Source organism: Culex pipiens, chromosome 3, assembly GCF_016801865.2.
Source record: "Culex pipiens pallens isolate TS chromosome 3, TS_CPP_V2, whole genome shotgun sequence".
Classification (NCBI taxonomy): domain Eukaryota; kingdom Metazoa; phylum Arthropoda; class Insecta; order Diptera; family Culicidae; genus Culex; species Culex pipiens.
Window position 1 is genome coordinate 81,873,423 of NC_068939.1, and position 15,995 is coordinate 81,889,417.

At 40.3% G+C, this 15,995-nt stretch overlaps 3 protein-coding genes and 1 long non-coding RNA gene across 21 annotated transcripts in view; 3 read left to right on the forward strand and 1 right to left on the reverse strand.

The window, feature by feature from the left end:
* The window catches only part of LOC120414208 (collagen alpha-1(XVIII) chain), a 622,129-nt gene extending 619,358 nt beyond the window's left edge, over positions 1–2,771 (forward strand). For all 14 annotated transcript variants that reach the window (XM_052710469.1, XM_052710470.1, XM_052710472.1 and 11 more), the window contains one exon: positions 1,732–2,771. In XM_052710469.1, coding sequence (XP_052566429.1) covers positions 1,732–1,798 — 67 coding nt within the window. In that variant the 3' untranslated portion in view covers positions 1,799–2,771. The remainder of the gene's footprint in view (positions 1–1,731) is intronic.
* Positions 2,772–4,847: 2,076 nt separating this feature from the next.
* LOC120414201 (uncharacterized) lies at positions 4,848–6,283 on the forward strand. 2 transcript variants are annotated; one of them, XM_039575285.2, is made up of 2 exons: positions 4,848–4,983; positions 5,039–6,283. In XM_039575285.2, the coding sequence occupies exons 1-2, from the start codon at positions 4,848–4,850 to the stop codon at positions 6,181–6,183; spliced, it is 1,281 nt and encodes a 426-aa protein (XP_039431219.1). In that variant the 3' UTR covers positions 6,184–6,283. The 2 variants fall into 2 exon arrangements, with proteins under 2 accessions (XP_039431219.1, XP_039431220.2); XM_039575286.2 differs by having other exon boundaries at positions 4,889–4,983; positions 5,048–6,283.
* Positions 6,284–10,678: 4,395 nt separating this feature from the next.
* Positions 10,679–11,801, forward strand: LOC120414218 (uncharacterized). The gene is made up of 2 exons (XR_005605059.2): positions 10,679–11,421; positions 11,519–11,801. It is a non-coding gene; the product is annotated as an uncharacterized LOC120414218 (long non-coding RNA).
* Positions 11,802–11,944: 143 nt separating this feature from the next.
* Positions 11,945–14,860, reverse strand: LOC120414217 (uncharacterized). 4 transcript variants are annotated; one of them, XM_039575324.2, is made up of 5 exons: positions 14,336–14,860; positions 13,859–14,278; positions 13,689–13,799; positions 12,954–13,633; positions 11,945–12,899 (listed from the first exon to the last, which is right to left on the reverse strand). In XM_039575324.2, exons 1-5 carry the CDS (start codon positions 14,826–14,828, stop codon positions 12,477–12,479), a joined length of 2,127 nt encoding a protein of 708 aa, XP_039431258.1. In that variant the 5' UTR covers positions 14,829–14,860; the 3' UTR covers positions 11,945–12,476. The 4 variants fall into 4 exon arrangements, with proteins under 4 accessions (XP_039431258.1, XP_052566437.1, XP_052566436.1 ...); XM_052710477.1 differs by having other exon boundaries at positions 11,945–12,202; positions 12,259–12,899; positions 13,859–14,860; XM_052710476.1 differs by having other exon boundaries at positions 13,859–14,860.
* Between the last annotated feature and the right edge of the window lie 1,135 nt (positions 14,861–15,995).

Sequence of the window (15,995 nt, forward strand, 5' to 3'; positions counted from 1 at the left end):
AGGTCAGGGTATGCTTTTTATAGTAATTTTGGCCGCTGAATCCGAATCTGAAATCAAATTTCGTGTAAACAGTGATGTTTTGGAGCTACACCCTTTTGGAATGTTATTTGCGTGTTTAAGAGGCAGTTTTTGTAAATATTGCTCGGTTTGTTCTAGAGGTCTTATCGAGGTGCTCCGATTTGGATGAAACTTTCAGCGTTTGTTTGTCTATACATGAGATGAACTCATGCCAAATATGAGCCTCTACGACAAAGGGAAGTGGGGTAAAAACGGGGATTGAAGTTTGAATTTTCCGAGGATTTCGAATATGACAAAAGTTAGACTAAAAACAGCCGCTATGGGACAATAACTAACGTTGTAAAATGTTTGTTCTAGAAAAATCGAAAAACTATGAGGAAAACTGCGATTGGCCAAAAAGTTATTACCGTAGGCTTATAGTCCATGAAATTCCCTAACTTTTGAACTAAAAGAGTATGGGTGTTGCTGACTGTTGCAAAAAGATATTGAGGTTTAAAAAAAACCATTTCTAACAGTAATTTGCAAAAGCTATGAGAAAATGTTAAACCAATCCTGGATGTCTATGGCTCATTCATTTTGAAGTGCTTCAAAAGACCTTTCGAATGCATCAAAGAGAGTTGGAATTGATGAAGTTTTACTAAAATGCGAGCAATTTTAAGATTTTTTATGTTTTTTTGACCTCGAACTTCAATGCCCGTTTTACCCCACTTCCCTTTGTCGTAGAGGCTCATATTTGGCATGAGTTCATCTCATGTATAGACAAACAAACGCTGAAAGTTTCATCCAAATCGGAGCACCTCGATACGACCTCTAGAACAAACCGAGCAATATTTACAAAAACTGCCTCTTAAACACGCAAATAACATTCCAAAAGGGTGTAGCTCCAAAACATCACTGTTTACACGAAATTTGATTTCAGATTCGGATTCAGCGGCCAAAATTACTATAATAAAGCATACCCTGACCTTTGAGACATATGCTTGCTACATCGTGTAATTAGTAGGCCTTGCTTCTGAATTTTGAGAAATTTTGAAAATTGCCTCTTTTTTCCTCACTAAAACACAAATATCTCGGCTCTGGAGTGTCGAAATTGGATTTTCTCAGAAGGAAAAATGTTCGCCATGAAATTTCCTACAAGCTGCATGCATTGGTTTTACTGGGAAAAATAGGCTACCCTAAATTAAATGAACATTTCTGAAAAAAGTTTCGAAAAAATGCGATTTTTTCGACACAAATCCGCCTGGGAGAGTCCAAAAACTTAAATTTTGGTCCAATATTGATAGTGCATCTTAATCTATGGACAAAAACCTATCGTTTGAAGATAATACACACCTGATCGAAGCAGTTTTTGTATTGATTCCAAGCGATTTTAGAAAATTTGTTCGAAAAAGTGACTTTTTTTAGTAAATCGACTAGGGGGTGCGAGAAAGTATTTTATTATTTTTTCTTGTCTAAGAAAACATTGTTCCTAACATCATAATCTATCATTTAAGAAGTGAGCACCTGAAATTCCTCGACATGACCTCAAAATGGGACAGGCTACTGGACACTGATGTGGTTACACCAACTGTCATTCATTTGCCATAATGGCGTCAGATTTTATAGCACAAACAAAATAAACATTGGACAAACTGACAGTTGACTTGAAAAAAACACTTATTTTGAAAATAAATCAGAAAATTTAATGAATGTCCCTTTATGTTTCTTCAACAGCCATCGAGAGTTCGCCAACGAGGACGAGTACGGTCGCCATCTTGCGGAGACCCTACGGCAGCTATAAGCGACAACACTCGCTCGTTAGAATTTCCCCTAAAGTTACCTTCCATAGTCGATATACTCATTAAAGCAAGAGCAAAAAAGCATCACACGCCAGATTGGATAATTTACAAAAAAAATCACTACATCACGAAATCGTAAAACAAGGCTGCCAAATGTAGGAAAAGAAAAAAAAGAAAACAACCACGTGGAAACGCAAGGATTTTCTTTCCTCTTCCTGCTTAGAGAGATTGTAGCGTCCCCACCCCTTCTTCTTTCGAAAAAAAAATGCAAAAAACAACGTAGCAAGCGCGTCATCGTCAAAAGTAATGATAACGATAATAATAACAATAATTATTATTAAGAAGGAGGCGGGCTGAATCGAAACTCGCGGCCTACTACGGGTTGGCAGTTTGATACAAAAAAAAACGAAGTGATGTACATATGCCACTTAACAAGAGTAGGCAGTTACCATGGGAGACAAGATTTGAAATTTTCCCCTAATGCAAATTATAAAGAAAAGATGAAAAAGAAGTAAAAATCAATGCCAATGACACGTGCAAAGAATGGATGAAACTGTAAACAATAATGATAATAAAGGAGAAATTAGTCAAATTACAATAATGGTAAGAAAACGCGCTGCGCGAGCAATCTTTTGAGTTTTGTAAATAATTGGATTCGAAAACACCATAAAAAACACTAAAATTTAGCATGCAGCTATTTTTGGTCAATTTAACATTAACAGGTGTCAATTTGAAGCCTTACCTTCAGCACTGCAAACATTGAAGTGTCAAAGAAAATCAAAATTTTCAATGCTAAAGGTGAGACGCTGTCAAGTTAAGAACAAAAACCAACCAAATTAGTCAAAAACCTTAATTTTAAACCACATTTGACGCGCAGCGTGTACACTTAAGTCCTTCCCGAGCATTTAAGCAGAAAATGATTCCTTTTTCCATGGACGAATTAAAGATGAGCGGTTTATACTGTAATTAAGAAAAGCAAACAAAAAAAACTCACAGTAAATATGATGCAAAACAAATAGTATTGAAATAGAACTTTTATTTATTATTTCTCTCTCTACCTTCGAAAAAATTCTCGTGACCATTTAGTGACTAGCGAAACCAATACCACTAAAGTTGCGTGTAAAGTGAAATCAGTCGCTTAGTTGATAATTGTCACGATGAAAACAAAGAAGAAGACGAAAAAAACGTGTTGTGAGTTAGCAGTCGGAAGAAATTTAAACATAAGTTTAAAATTTTCTAGCCTACTTTGCATAATTCTGTGTAGAAATGAACTCGTAAAGCAACAAAAAGAAAACAATTTGTTGACTCTTTCCAGGCAGTATTGTATGGAGAAAAAATACCACGCAACACAAAACGCCGTTACAAAATTGCATTTGAACAAAATCGTGGAAACTTAAGTGTCATATTTGAAAAACAGAAGAAAATCTAGCTATAAAATAGGTTAAATCCATCACTTGGTAAACAAGAGAACAACAAAAAAAACTTTTAAACGATTCAACAAAACGATAGCTAATAAGTTATTGCAATGAAAATTTATTGACAGATTCTATCATTGATCAATATTTATATTTTATTTTGTCTTTACACCGTAGAGAAGTAAGAACGAAATAAAAATGTTTTAAATAAGAACGATTCATTGCATCTAATGAACAAACAGAAGAAAATGCTCTTTAGTGTTTGAAGACGCAAACTAATTGTAACAAAGTATGACAAGTTTTTTTGTAAATAAAAACACAAGAAATCTGTAAAAGTTTGAATTTATTTGTTGTTAAAATCCTCTCGATGACAATCCTTGCTGGACGCTACCAAAACTTTCGTTTTTTTAGCATAACTTTTGAAGTACCTACTATACTGAAACTTTACAATTTTCAATAGCGACTTATGGGACCCCAAGGTGGATCGAATGAGGCCAAAACGGACAAAATCGGAAGAACCAGTGCCGAGATAATCCAGTGCAATTTTTTTTTATCAACATCTTACCACACATACAGACATTTGTTCAGAATTTGATTCTGAGTCGATATGTTACGTGAAGGTGGGTCTAGGAGGTCAAATTAGGAATTTCATTTGCGAGTGAATTTACAGCCTTGCTTCAGTGAGGTGAGGAAGGCAAAAATATTAAAATAAAGAGCGGATTCGTTAATTCGAATGGAACTGCATTCAAATTAGCGAATCTGAATTTGTTAATTTGGACGACTGACAGCTGTCAAAACCACGAACGAAAGGGATCAAAATTCAATCAATAGTTTGTTGTCAGTTTCGATATTCGAGTCCTTTTAAATTCGTTTGAAATAGCGAGCATTCGTATTAACGAATCCACTCTGTATTGTACAATATGGCTAAATCCGCTGTCCCAATTCGCCCCATGTGTCCCAATTACCCAAGATGACGATATTTGATTGAAAAAAAAGGTTTTATCTCAAATCAAATGAATTCTTTATTAAAAATCTTCCAAAATAAAACGATTTTTCACTTTCTTCAAAAGTACGTCACTTTTCCTTTACAATTCAGTCCTACAGGCTCCTATCCCCTAAAGATAAATCCCATCCAGCGTGTCCATCAGCTCCTTCGCGTACGTACACCCGGCCACCTGGTCCAGCGGCGCCCCCTCAATCGTGGTGCAAATTTCGTCAATCACCTCGCAGTCCTGCTCGCAACGCTCCTGGTACGCACCGTCCTTCCCGCCCAGTCCCCGCACTTCCGGTGGCGTGCGCTTCAGCACCTGGTCCAGCTTCAGCAGCACCAGGTGCGCCACCAGGCGCTTCTTCCAGCCGGTGTACTCGCGCCGATTCTTGCCCGTGAAGACGCCCACCCGGCGGCGCAGCTTGACCCGCTCGCCGGTGGCCTCGTCCGGTGCGATCGGGCAGGACATTTCCTGGTCGTCAAACTGCTTCCGGTCGGCTTTGGTCTTGTAGGGCGAGGCGGTGCCACCGTCGGTGGCCAGAAGGGGGGTTATTCCGGCCAGGGCGTGACTCATTGCGGCGAGGGGGGATGTTTCTCGAGAGAAAACTAGAAAATTTACTTTCTATTGTTTACTTTTGGCAGCGACACATGGCGGCGAAAACGACGCGCCACGTGCTTCATTCTTTCAAACGTCATCAAAGCAATCGTTGCCAACTGTCTCCTTTTTTAATTTGTTTGGCGTTGCGTGACGTGTCACGTGTTCAGTGGGAAACGATGATTTTCTGTGAGTATTTTCGAGAATTTTTGGATTTCCTGAATTCTAAAAAAAATTCCCACAGCTCAAGAAGATGTGGTCGAATCCTCGCAATCTGGTGAATCCAGTAGTGGTCGTCGTGGTCGTGGTCGCCGATCGAACGGATCGCAAAATGCACTGCCGAAGCGCAAATCTCAGCGCAACCAGGTCCAGCAGCAGCAGCAACTTCCGGTGGACAGCGCCGACTGGTCGAGCTCGGTTCTGCTTGAGATCCCGCAATCAGATACCGAGGAAAGCCCGGCCGGTAACCTGTCCGGGAGTCTCTTCTCCGGACAGCAGGATCTGCTACGGCAGTACGAAAGCCACGAACAGGACTTGAAGAAGCGGGACGCTATACTGGAGCAGGTTCTCGAGCAGTCCCGGAAAGCGTGCGAGCAGCTCAAGTTGCAGAACAGTTCTTCTCAGCAGGCAACTGAGATGTTCCGTTGTTCGGAACATCCCCCGGTGAACCAGCCGGCTATTTCGAAGGAAGTCTCCTGTCAGACCTCTGTCAACCAGCAGGAAGCCGGCGTTCAGTGCAACCAACCAAAGGTTACCCTTTGCAACGCTTCCGTCCAGCTGTCCCCAATCTCCCAGAAGCGCTCCTCCCAAAACGTAGCAACGCAATCCTCCCCAAACGGTCAACCCAAACGCCCCCGAACTTCAACCTCAACCAACACGGACAACCCGCAGCGCGAGGACTCCTCCGCGCAAACCACCCGGATCGCAACCCGGGACGTGGCAATCCAAAAGTACCACAGCACCCGGGTTCGCGAAATGGCCGCCCAAACCGACCAAGTCGCCGTCCCGAAGCCCAAAGTGTCCCGGCGGAACGTTAGTATCCAACACCGCTCCACCGGCACCCTGGATCTTGGTACGGCCAATTCCGTTGGGCTGGGGATCGCCCTGCGTTGTGATCCGGCCCGGCTGCAGCGCGTGCTGTTCAAGATGGCAGCCGAGCAGCACAACCAGTCACGGGGTGCCGGCAGCAGCAACAACAGCGTTGTCGACACGTCGGGGTCGATGCAGGACGGAGGAGGGTTGGAACTGTTTGGGCCGGATGAGCCGTACTATGCCAATTATGAGTACTTTATGGAGGAGGAGCGTGGAGACACTGATGGTGGGAGCACCCGAGGATCGGAGCTGGAGCAGGAAGTGAGCTGCTTTGTGGAGGATGATTACAATGTGTGAGGGGTGGAATTGTACCAAAATGTACTTTCTTATTTGAATAATTCCAACTTCGTTGGTGTTAAGTTAATTCTGCTTAAAATAAAGTTTCAAAATAAACAAGAAACATTTTTTTCTTGAAAATTAATCTCAAATCGCTACATCTTAACAAAATATTGCAGCAAAGCGATGTCATATCAAGGGTGCGACATTAAAACCCGTTAGTACTGCAATTTGATGATGAGATCAACTCGCCATCTATGCAGATTAGCAAACGTCTCCGGCTTTACCTAGTTGATTTGACAGGGACTTCTCTCGCCCGAGCACATACGTCTCCTCATTTTACAACATGTCGGATGTCGGTTGTCTCGCAACCTGGTTGTGAGCCTGGCCTAAAAACTTGCCCGTTCTTTTTTAGTGTTTGTTCGGTTCCGACATTCCCAGTAGTAGGAGTCATCGGTCTACAGTAATAAAAACACTTGAAACTTCGGTAATTGCTGCACTTACAATTCCAGGACAGCAAAACGTCTCCGCCATGCGAACTCTTCAAAATTTCTCCGTAATTTTCCATTTCAGCATTCATCAAGAGCTTCCAACACGACATAATATTTCTCACAATTGTTCTTCAAAATTGATCGTTTTTCCGGTGTCGTCTCGCGAAACCAATTTGGTCGTGCCACCTCGCGTTGCATTTGCCCAATTGGAGCACTTTCGGGATTCTCCGCAGAAACGGCGGTGTACAAAGAGTTCATCAGACCCAAGAACACGTGCATGGGAGGGGAGGGCAATGGCTGAGCATTAGCGTGGTTCACGTTTCTATGAAAAAGACAAAAGTTGTTATTTTGTCTTGCATCAACCGGAATTTTGTTCTTTTATGTCCCCAGAAGCACTCCTGAAAATTTGAGCCCATTTGGTAAGGTCTAGGAGCTTCAGTTTAGGGAGCGTTCTTTTATTACGTAACGCAGTTAGGGGGGGGAGGGGGTGTCGGTGTCTGTTACGAAATGTTACGAAAATTGAGGGAGGGGGGGGGGAGTGATGAAAATTTCTGTTACGTAACGCAAAATTTTCATATAAGCACTCATAAAAATTTGCTAAAAGACCTTGCGTTACGCGTTACAGGGGGGGTAGGGGGGATGGCTCATCTGTTACGATTTGTTACAAAGGGGGGGGAGGGGGGTCAAAAATCCCAAATTTTGCGTTACGTAATAAAAGAACGCTCCCTTTTAATTTGAAATTTATATGGGATTTTGTTTTATTTTCCATGGGAAACTATCTTTTTTTACATTGTATTAGGAATTTTTTTTTTTATAAATCGATGAAATGACTTGATTCTTATAGTAGGAGATAGGTTTTGAACTGGGGAACAACTTTGTAGAACATACCAACATGCTAGGAAGTGACCCTTTAAAGATACAGATACTTTTAGATGGTGGCTTTTGAAGGGGCTTTACTGTGTGGGGTGAAACGGGCTAGCTGGCGTAAGTTCAAGATATCTTTGGTTTTTAATCGATGGTGCTTTGACTTTTTCTAGTCATATTTACAAAGTTATTTTTAGAACATTTATTTATAGACAAGCATGGGCTACGGTTTTGGCCAGCAGTGTTTTGTGAGTTTTCAACGATAGCAAAATCTTTTCCTTGGACAATCTGGCCACCGGTGTTGTTCCAGGTTATCAAATGGATGATGAGACAGTTCGGACACCGGCACTGTTCCGGGTTGGCGGTTTGCTGTTTGTCAAATATGTTTTACAAGAATTGGTGGACAGTTTCGACACCGGCATTGTTCCGGGTTGGCGGTTGGCGGGTTATCAAAGACTGTTCTTGTTAGGGGATCGACACAGTTGTCTGTCGATCAGTTAAGATGTTTGAAAAGATGGGAGGACGGGGAGGGGCTGGTCACGCTTACGAAATTGGTCGGGATTGAAGGATATAGTTTGGGAGTCGAATTAATCAGGGGTTAGTTTCAGATTGGGAATTGCATTTCGGGACAGAACCTAAAGTAAACAACACTGTTTCGATTGTTTGTGTATTTCAGTTTTTTATAACAAATAATTAAAACAATCAACGCAATTACTCATTTTAACAGCTGTTGATAAGGTTGAAAATAGATTCAAAACTTCTACTTCAACCTCGCATGTCTCTGATGTACGGTGTTGCCGCGCACGAAGCTTTGCGTCCGCCCGACGCGTAGGATATTGTTGCGCGTACGGTGTTGGCACGCACTCCGCTCTGCGTCCACGTGATGCGCCCGATTTTCGAGCACTCCATCAGCGCGCATGGCCCTGCTCTACCAGATGCTTGGAGCGAATGAAGCGCTCTAGTCGAATCCACCAGCCAATCTCACCAGCTCAACCTGTGCACGATTGATCCGTCCTCGCGCTCAGGGACAGGAACACCAAACCTACGGAAACAGATGTAGTTAGCTCTCAATGTTCTCACTCGAACTTAGTTTGATCTTAACCCGTTCGGTCCATGGGGCGTTTTTTCTAGCTTCAGTTACTCCTGTAGTTATCCGTGTGCTTCGAGTACCGCTCTTGTTGTCTGAGTTGGGCAATTTATTGGTATCGGTGAGACTCCGCGTGGTTCAGCGAACATACATCTTGTTTCCATGTCTGCTTGACCTTGATAGTGGGCCGTGCTTCACTTGTACCCGTGTTTGCGGTGGTGACCTTTAACTTTTGAGAATGAGGAAAACTTGGTCAGCGATAGGCGTCATTTGCTGCTGACTCGCTTACGGTTGATTTCTGGCGTGCAATTCGTCTCTCCTGCCGTCTCCACTCTCGCGCGTCCGATCTAGATCGGAGTCGTCCTAGGGTGCATAGCCGGTGTGTCTCCGTGTGCGTCTGAACGCTCTTGCTCACCTGAGACAGGGTCTTAATTATTGTCTGCCAGCTTTTCCTAAATACCTTCACCTACGTCGTGCGTCCGATCCAGCTGGCGGTGTTTAGAAACGTCGTTCTTGGCGCTTCATACAGGGCGAGGTTCTCGTTGTTCTCCGCTTTGACCTTCCCGAAGTACTCGTTCACGCAAACGAGAAATCCGTGAGGTTGGCCCTCCCAATTTGAGTTGAGTGGGACAGAGCTGAAATCGCGTGGAAATCCCTCCCGAATTGAACGGTCTCGAAAATTCACGCATACTATCACAGGAAAATGTCGAAATGTTTCAAATTCATTGACCAAGAACGTAAACACTCGAAGGGCAGTTGTATCTCACACGTCAGTGCTGTGCACAAGTATTCGTGCTTAATTTGTATCACCGATCAGCACAAATTCACTTAGCAGTGTGGTGCAAGGCTGACATGACTCAAACAAATGGAAACACTGAAGAATTTACTTCTGATTGATTTATTGTTTAATTTTTTTTTTAAATTTATAAATGATTGCTGCCAAATTTAAAATTTGTAAATTTGACATTTTGTCAATTTGACTATTTGACTATTTGACAATTTGACAATTTGACAATTTGACAATTTGACAATTTGACAATTTGACAATTTGACAATTTGACAATTTGACAATTTGACAATTTGACAATTTGACAATTTGACAATTTGACAATTTGACAATTTGACAATTTGACAATTTGACAATTTGACAATTTGACAATTTGACAATTTGACAATTTGACAATTTGACAATTTGACAATTTGACAATTTGACAATTTGACAATTTGACAATTTGACAATTTGACAATTTGACAATTTGACAATTTGACAATTTGACAATTTGACAATTTGACAATTTGACAATTTGACAATTTGACAATTTGACAATTTGACAATTTGACAATTTGACAATTTGACAATTTGACAATTTGACAATTTGACAATTTGACAATTTGACAATTTGACAATTTGACAATTTGACAATTTGACAATTTGACAATTTGACAATTTGACAATTTAACAATTTGACATTTTGACATTTTGACATTTTGACATTTTGACATTTTGACATTTTGACATTTTGACATTTTGACATTTTGACATTTTGACATTTTGACATTTTGACATTTTGACATTTTGATATTTTGACATTTTGACATTTTGACATTTTGACATTTTGACATTTTGACATTTTGACATTTTGACATTTTGACATTTTGACATTTTGACATTTTGACATTTTGACATTTTGACATTTTGACATTTTGACATTTTGACATTTTGACATTTTGACATTTTGACATTTTGACATTTTGACATTTTGACATTTTGACATTTTGACATTTTGACATTTTGACATTTTGACATTTTGACATTTTGACATTTTGACATTAGTACATTTTGACATTAGTACATTTTGACATTTTGACATTTTGACATTTTGACATTTTGACATTTTGACATTTTGACATTTTGACATTTTGACATTTTGACATTTTGACATTTTGACATTTTGACATTTTGACATTTTGACATTTTGACATTTTGACATTTTGACATTTTGACATTTTGACATTTTGACATTTTGACATTAGTACATTTTGACATTTTGACATTTTGACATTTTGACATTTTGACATTTTGACATTTTGACATTTTGACATTTTGACATTTTGACATTTTAACATTTTGACATTTTGACATTTTGACATTTTGACATTTTGACATTTTGATATTTTGACATTTTGACATTTTGACATTTTGACATTTTGACATTTTGACATTTTGACATTTTGACATTTTGACATTTTGACTCTTTGACACCAATATTTTTCACCCTCCGGCTTAAATTTTTTTGTTTAACGACGTCTTCCCAACAGTAACATTTTAATTACCTACTTTGAATTGAAGAATTTAATACAATTGCAATAATTTCCTTCATCAGAGAGAACAGTAATTTTCTTTTGGCTCATTGCCAAACATTTGGTGAATAAGAGGAATGATAGATTTTTTTGCCACAAAAATTGTAGAAAGTTAATTCAGAAAAGAACGAACATGTTTTTTGTGGTGTTCTCGATTCGAACAAATTAAATATTAAAATTAATTTTATCAAAACCAATCTGCAGCAAAGGAAAGCATTTAAATATAAAATTTAAATTTAAATAACTTTAAATTTGAAATCTTCTTTTGGAAAAAAATTGGCCATACCTGCTGTGGTTGATTAACCTTGCACGGTGGAATGAAAGTGACAGTTCGCGCAAGCCTGCCATTTGAACGGCTGTGTTTTTTTTTCGTGTCTGGCCGGACCGGCCGGAACCAAATCGAACCGTAATTCCGGCGTTTTATCAACCTGGACCGAGGCAGTTGGAGTAGTTTAGGTAAGTTAGCAAGATGAAGATTGCATTAAGATTGTGGTGTTGTGGTTTGTGCTATTTTCCAGAAAAGCTGACTAATTTTTCTTCTGTTTCATTTCAGCTCCATCGCCCTTGTCGCGACTGCAGGATGACCACGAATTAAGAATCGGGAGCCTGACCAAAGTTTGGCGCAGGATGGCCAAGACGTGGATTTTGCTCTATACCGTACGCTGGTTAGATGAGATCCGGCTGGAGATGGCTGCTCCAAGTTTTTTCCGGTCCCGGTCCCGGTCGCGGAAGCCGCGATTGCAGCAGGTCAAATTAAAATACGTGTGTTAAGTGAATTACGAGTGAAAAGAATAATATTGTGATAATGTGAATAAATGAAGTTTTTGTTTCTGAAATTCGGCCATTTTTTATTTTTTGGAAGAATTTTTTTTCAGCGAATGTCACTAATACACATAAACAAGCTTTGTACACTAACACATACACGAAAGGAGAAAATCACCAATACAAATGAAAAGGTGTGGATGTGTGTGTGGTGCAGATTAAGTTTTACGGCGTGAAATATTTCTTGGGGAATTCCCTCTCAAGCATCGTGCGGTATTTCTCGCCTGTCCGTGCATGGTGACATTTCTTGCACGATTCGAGAGGGATTCCTCGCGATTTTCCCCCGAGCTCGGTTGCGTGTTGGATGTTGTCGGGATTTGCGACGTGCTGATTTTTTCTGTATGGCCTCGTGCTCTTCACCTGGTCCACCTCTACAGAGCGCTAATGGTCGGTCCGGCTCAGAGAGCTGTGATATCTGCGGGTAATGTGATGGATATACACTTTGGCAGCTATAGTGGAACTAACTCTTACCGATCCGGAGTGAGCGGTCGTCTTCTGGGAAGTCATCGTTACGTCGTTCACGTGCTGCTTAAGAGTCCGAGACGCAATCGAACGATGTTCCACACGTGTTCGTTCTTAAACTAGTTTATCATGGACTTAACAATAACAGCAAAAACTAAATTTTAGGCTCAAAATCATCTCAAACGCAACACAGCATTAAATAACAAAACAACAAATGTCTGAGATCTTTAACTCTTCAAAGTTTGCTGAAGTTGCTTTTTGGTACAATCTGTCCCTATGGCCTTGCGGTTTTTTTCTACTACTTGCAATATAAATTCCCTTTCTTCGTCGTTTTTCGTCAGAATTTTGCAATACTCCTCGCATAATTTTACACCTCGCTCGGCCAAATCGTTGACTATCTTCAATAGTTTGACACGCTTCTCGCCTTCTCGGTACTGCTCATTTTGAGGCCATGTCGCTGCCGGATACTCCAAAAATGACGCTTCAATCTTCATCTTGCCAAAAAATTTCAGGGATCGCTGTGTTGCAAAGTCTGCCAAAGTAGGGTTTATGGTGTTCAAGGTACTTTTGCAGCCGGTAACGGATCTTTCTTCGCTTTCGGGGTTTTCTTTTATGGCCCTAACGATGTCTTCTTTTTCAAGATCAGATAGCTAGCATATACGGAATATTAATAACAAGTAGAAAAAAAATAAAATTTGCATTACCTTTGCAGAGAAGAGTGCCATTCCTACGAGATCTTCAGATAAATACCACAAGTGACGACTTAAAACTGTACATACGGCGTCGCTTAGCTCGGAATCAGTTTTACGGTAGGATTTAAGTTTTGTCCACAGCATCAAATCGTTCAATGCAGCCTCCGTTGCCAACGGAGCCTCTGCCCACGCTTGCGTATACAGAAGGGTACCAAACTGTACAAACCGCTCCAGTTTTTTCTCATCTTCTTTGGATAAATCAATCAGTTTTCCTTCTCCTCGAAGAAGAAATATTTTCGTAGCGTAGATAAGCTTACTCATCCAACGTGCGTGGTGGACGGCTCCCGGTGCTTTCCAAGAGAAGGTTTCCGGTTTGCTGCCCAGGACAAACAAAGTCAAATCAAATAATTCGCGGTAGTCGTTCCTAGGCCATTCACGAACAGCCTGGAGTGTTTTCAACGTGGAATCACGGAATGTTTCGAGTTGTTTTTTGATTCGGAGCGGTTTTGGAGATTTTTTCTTGAATAATGACCATTTTTCCCTGAACACTTTGAAAAGGTTAGTTTCCGGCGAGGTAGTGGGTCCAAAACATATGCAGAATGCCTTTGAGAGCAGCAACTCCAACACATGGTGCCGACATGCGAGCCAAATCAGCTCTCGCCCTAACATTTTTTCGAGATTAGCGCATGCACCTAACCGTTGTGGATGGTTATTTAACTTAAAAAAAATTAAATAAGATAGAATTACCATTTGATCGTCCAGTGTTGACACTTGTTGTATCGAAACACAACCCTTGAATGTGTTTTTCGCAATTCCATTTACGCAGCAAACCATACACTGTTTTCGATGCTTCTTCGCCTGATATTTACATGAATGATATGAAAAAAAAGAATCAGAAAGTAACCTTTTACAATTACCTGTGCCTTTTTTGAGAGCTGGCGCTCCCAGTAGTTTCTCGTTGCCGTCAAAAGATACTAATGTTGGCAGTCGCTCTTCTTTCCCGGAGCCGTTCGGTTTGTCCAACATCTTCCCATCAAAGTGAACAATCATTGGATCACGTGAAACGAACTCCTCTTTGATTTTTTTCGCGATTTCCTGACGAGCTTGTTTACGCTTCCGGCTAATTGTGCTTCGTGATATAGCCACACTGGACGCATCTTGACCGACTGCCTTCAACACCGGCATCATGACCTTAAAGGCTTGTCTGTCTGAAATTTTGGCTCGATCCAATGCTTCTACTACATCATTTGTGATAATTTGCAAATTAGTCTCTTCACTATCTGTAGTTTGATGTTTTGGTTTTTTCTTTGATGGAGGTTCGTAATCGCTTTCAGCATCTTTAAAAAAGTTAAACTGATATAAAAAAATATTTAGCAAAAATAGCGCAAAAGTACCTGCAGATTCTTCATTTTTGTCTTCTTCTAGATGTTCAGGTTCAACTACAATCACTGGTTTGTTCAATGCAGATAATGAGAACAACCGTTTCGTTCTTTGATCCTCTAGGAATTGCGCTGCTTCCGGGTCAGAAATCTCAATTTTTCTTTGTGAAATGTCCAAAAGATCGTCAATTTTTGAGTTCCACACCTGCTTTCTTTTTGAGTTATTTTTCTTTTCCTTTTGAGCCTTTTTGAGTTCGAAATAAAGCTTGCGGACAGTTCGCTCCATGTTCTGTTTCAGTTGGTGCTTAATTGTAGTTTTTTTCCACACTTGCATCAATTCAGTGGCCGTTTGATTGACCGCACAAATTATCGAATTTAATCCGCTCAGCAAAATTAATAACCTCTTCATTACTTCCCTGATAGTCGGTAGCTTGGTCTGCCGGACCAAGGAATCAGGTTCCATCGTACCGACGAGAAATACGGACGACTCGTTTCGTGTCTTCACCATCTTCTCTGATTGGAAAAACTTTGAGGAATGATGATGGTAACAGTTCCGAGTTGCTTAATTAAATTATTTAGGTTGCTGTGCAACGAAAACAAACAGACTTGGCCATATCGTCCCTCAAAACAAGGTCATCGAAATATTAGGATGCAATGAACAAGAATTCAAACATTATGGCCAACTTAAGTGAAGTTTCAACTATCCTAGAATGTGACCATTTATAAAACACGTGGACACTTTTTTGATCAAAACAACAAATAAACAGATCCCCTAACAAGAACAGTCTTTGATAACCCGCCAACCGCCAACCCGGAACAATGCCGGTGTCGAAACTGTCCACCAATTCTTGTAAAACATATTTGACAAACAGCAAACCGCCAACCCGGAACAGTGCCGGTGTCCGAACTGTCTCATCATCCATTTGATAACCTGGAACAACACCGGTGGCCAGATTGTCCAAGGAAAAGATTTTGCTATCGTTGAAAACTCACAAAACACTGCTGGCCAAAACCGTAGCCCATGCTTGTCTATAAATAAATGTTCTAAAAATAACTTTGTAAATATGACTAGAAAAAGTCAAAGCACCATCGATTAAAAACCAAAGATATCTTGAACTTACGCCAGCTAGCCCGTTTCACCCCACACAGTAAAGCCCCTTCAAAAGCCACCATCTAAAAGTATCTGTATCTTTAAAGGGTCACTTCCTAGCATGTTGGTATGTTCTACAAAGTTGTTCCCCAGTTCAAAACCTATCTCCTACTATAAGAATCAAGTCATTTCATCGATTTATAAAAAAAAAATTCCTAATACAATGTAAAAAAAGATAGTTTCCCATGGAAAATAAAACAAAATCCCATATAAATTTCAAATTAAAACTGAAGCTCCTAGACCTTACCAAATGGGCTCAAATTTTCAGGAGTGCTTCTGGGGACATAAAAGAACAAAATTCCGGTTGATGCAAGACAAAATAACAACTTTTGTCTTTTTCATAGAAACGTGAACCACGCTACTGAGCATGGTAGTTTCGTCGTCTCCATATAGCAATGGTGGATTAACGCTATTGAAGTTCTAAAGATATGTAAGGATTTCCGAACTCCAGAATCTGTGTAATCGCCAACTTGTCGACCGTCTTCAAAGTTTAAGCAGATTTAAAAACAGTTTTGCCCCCCATCA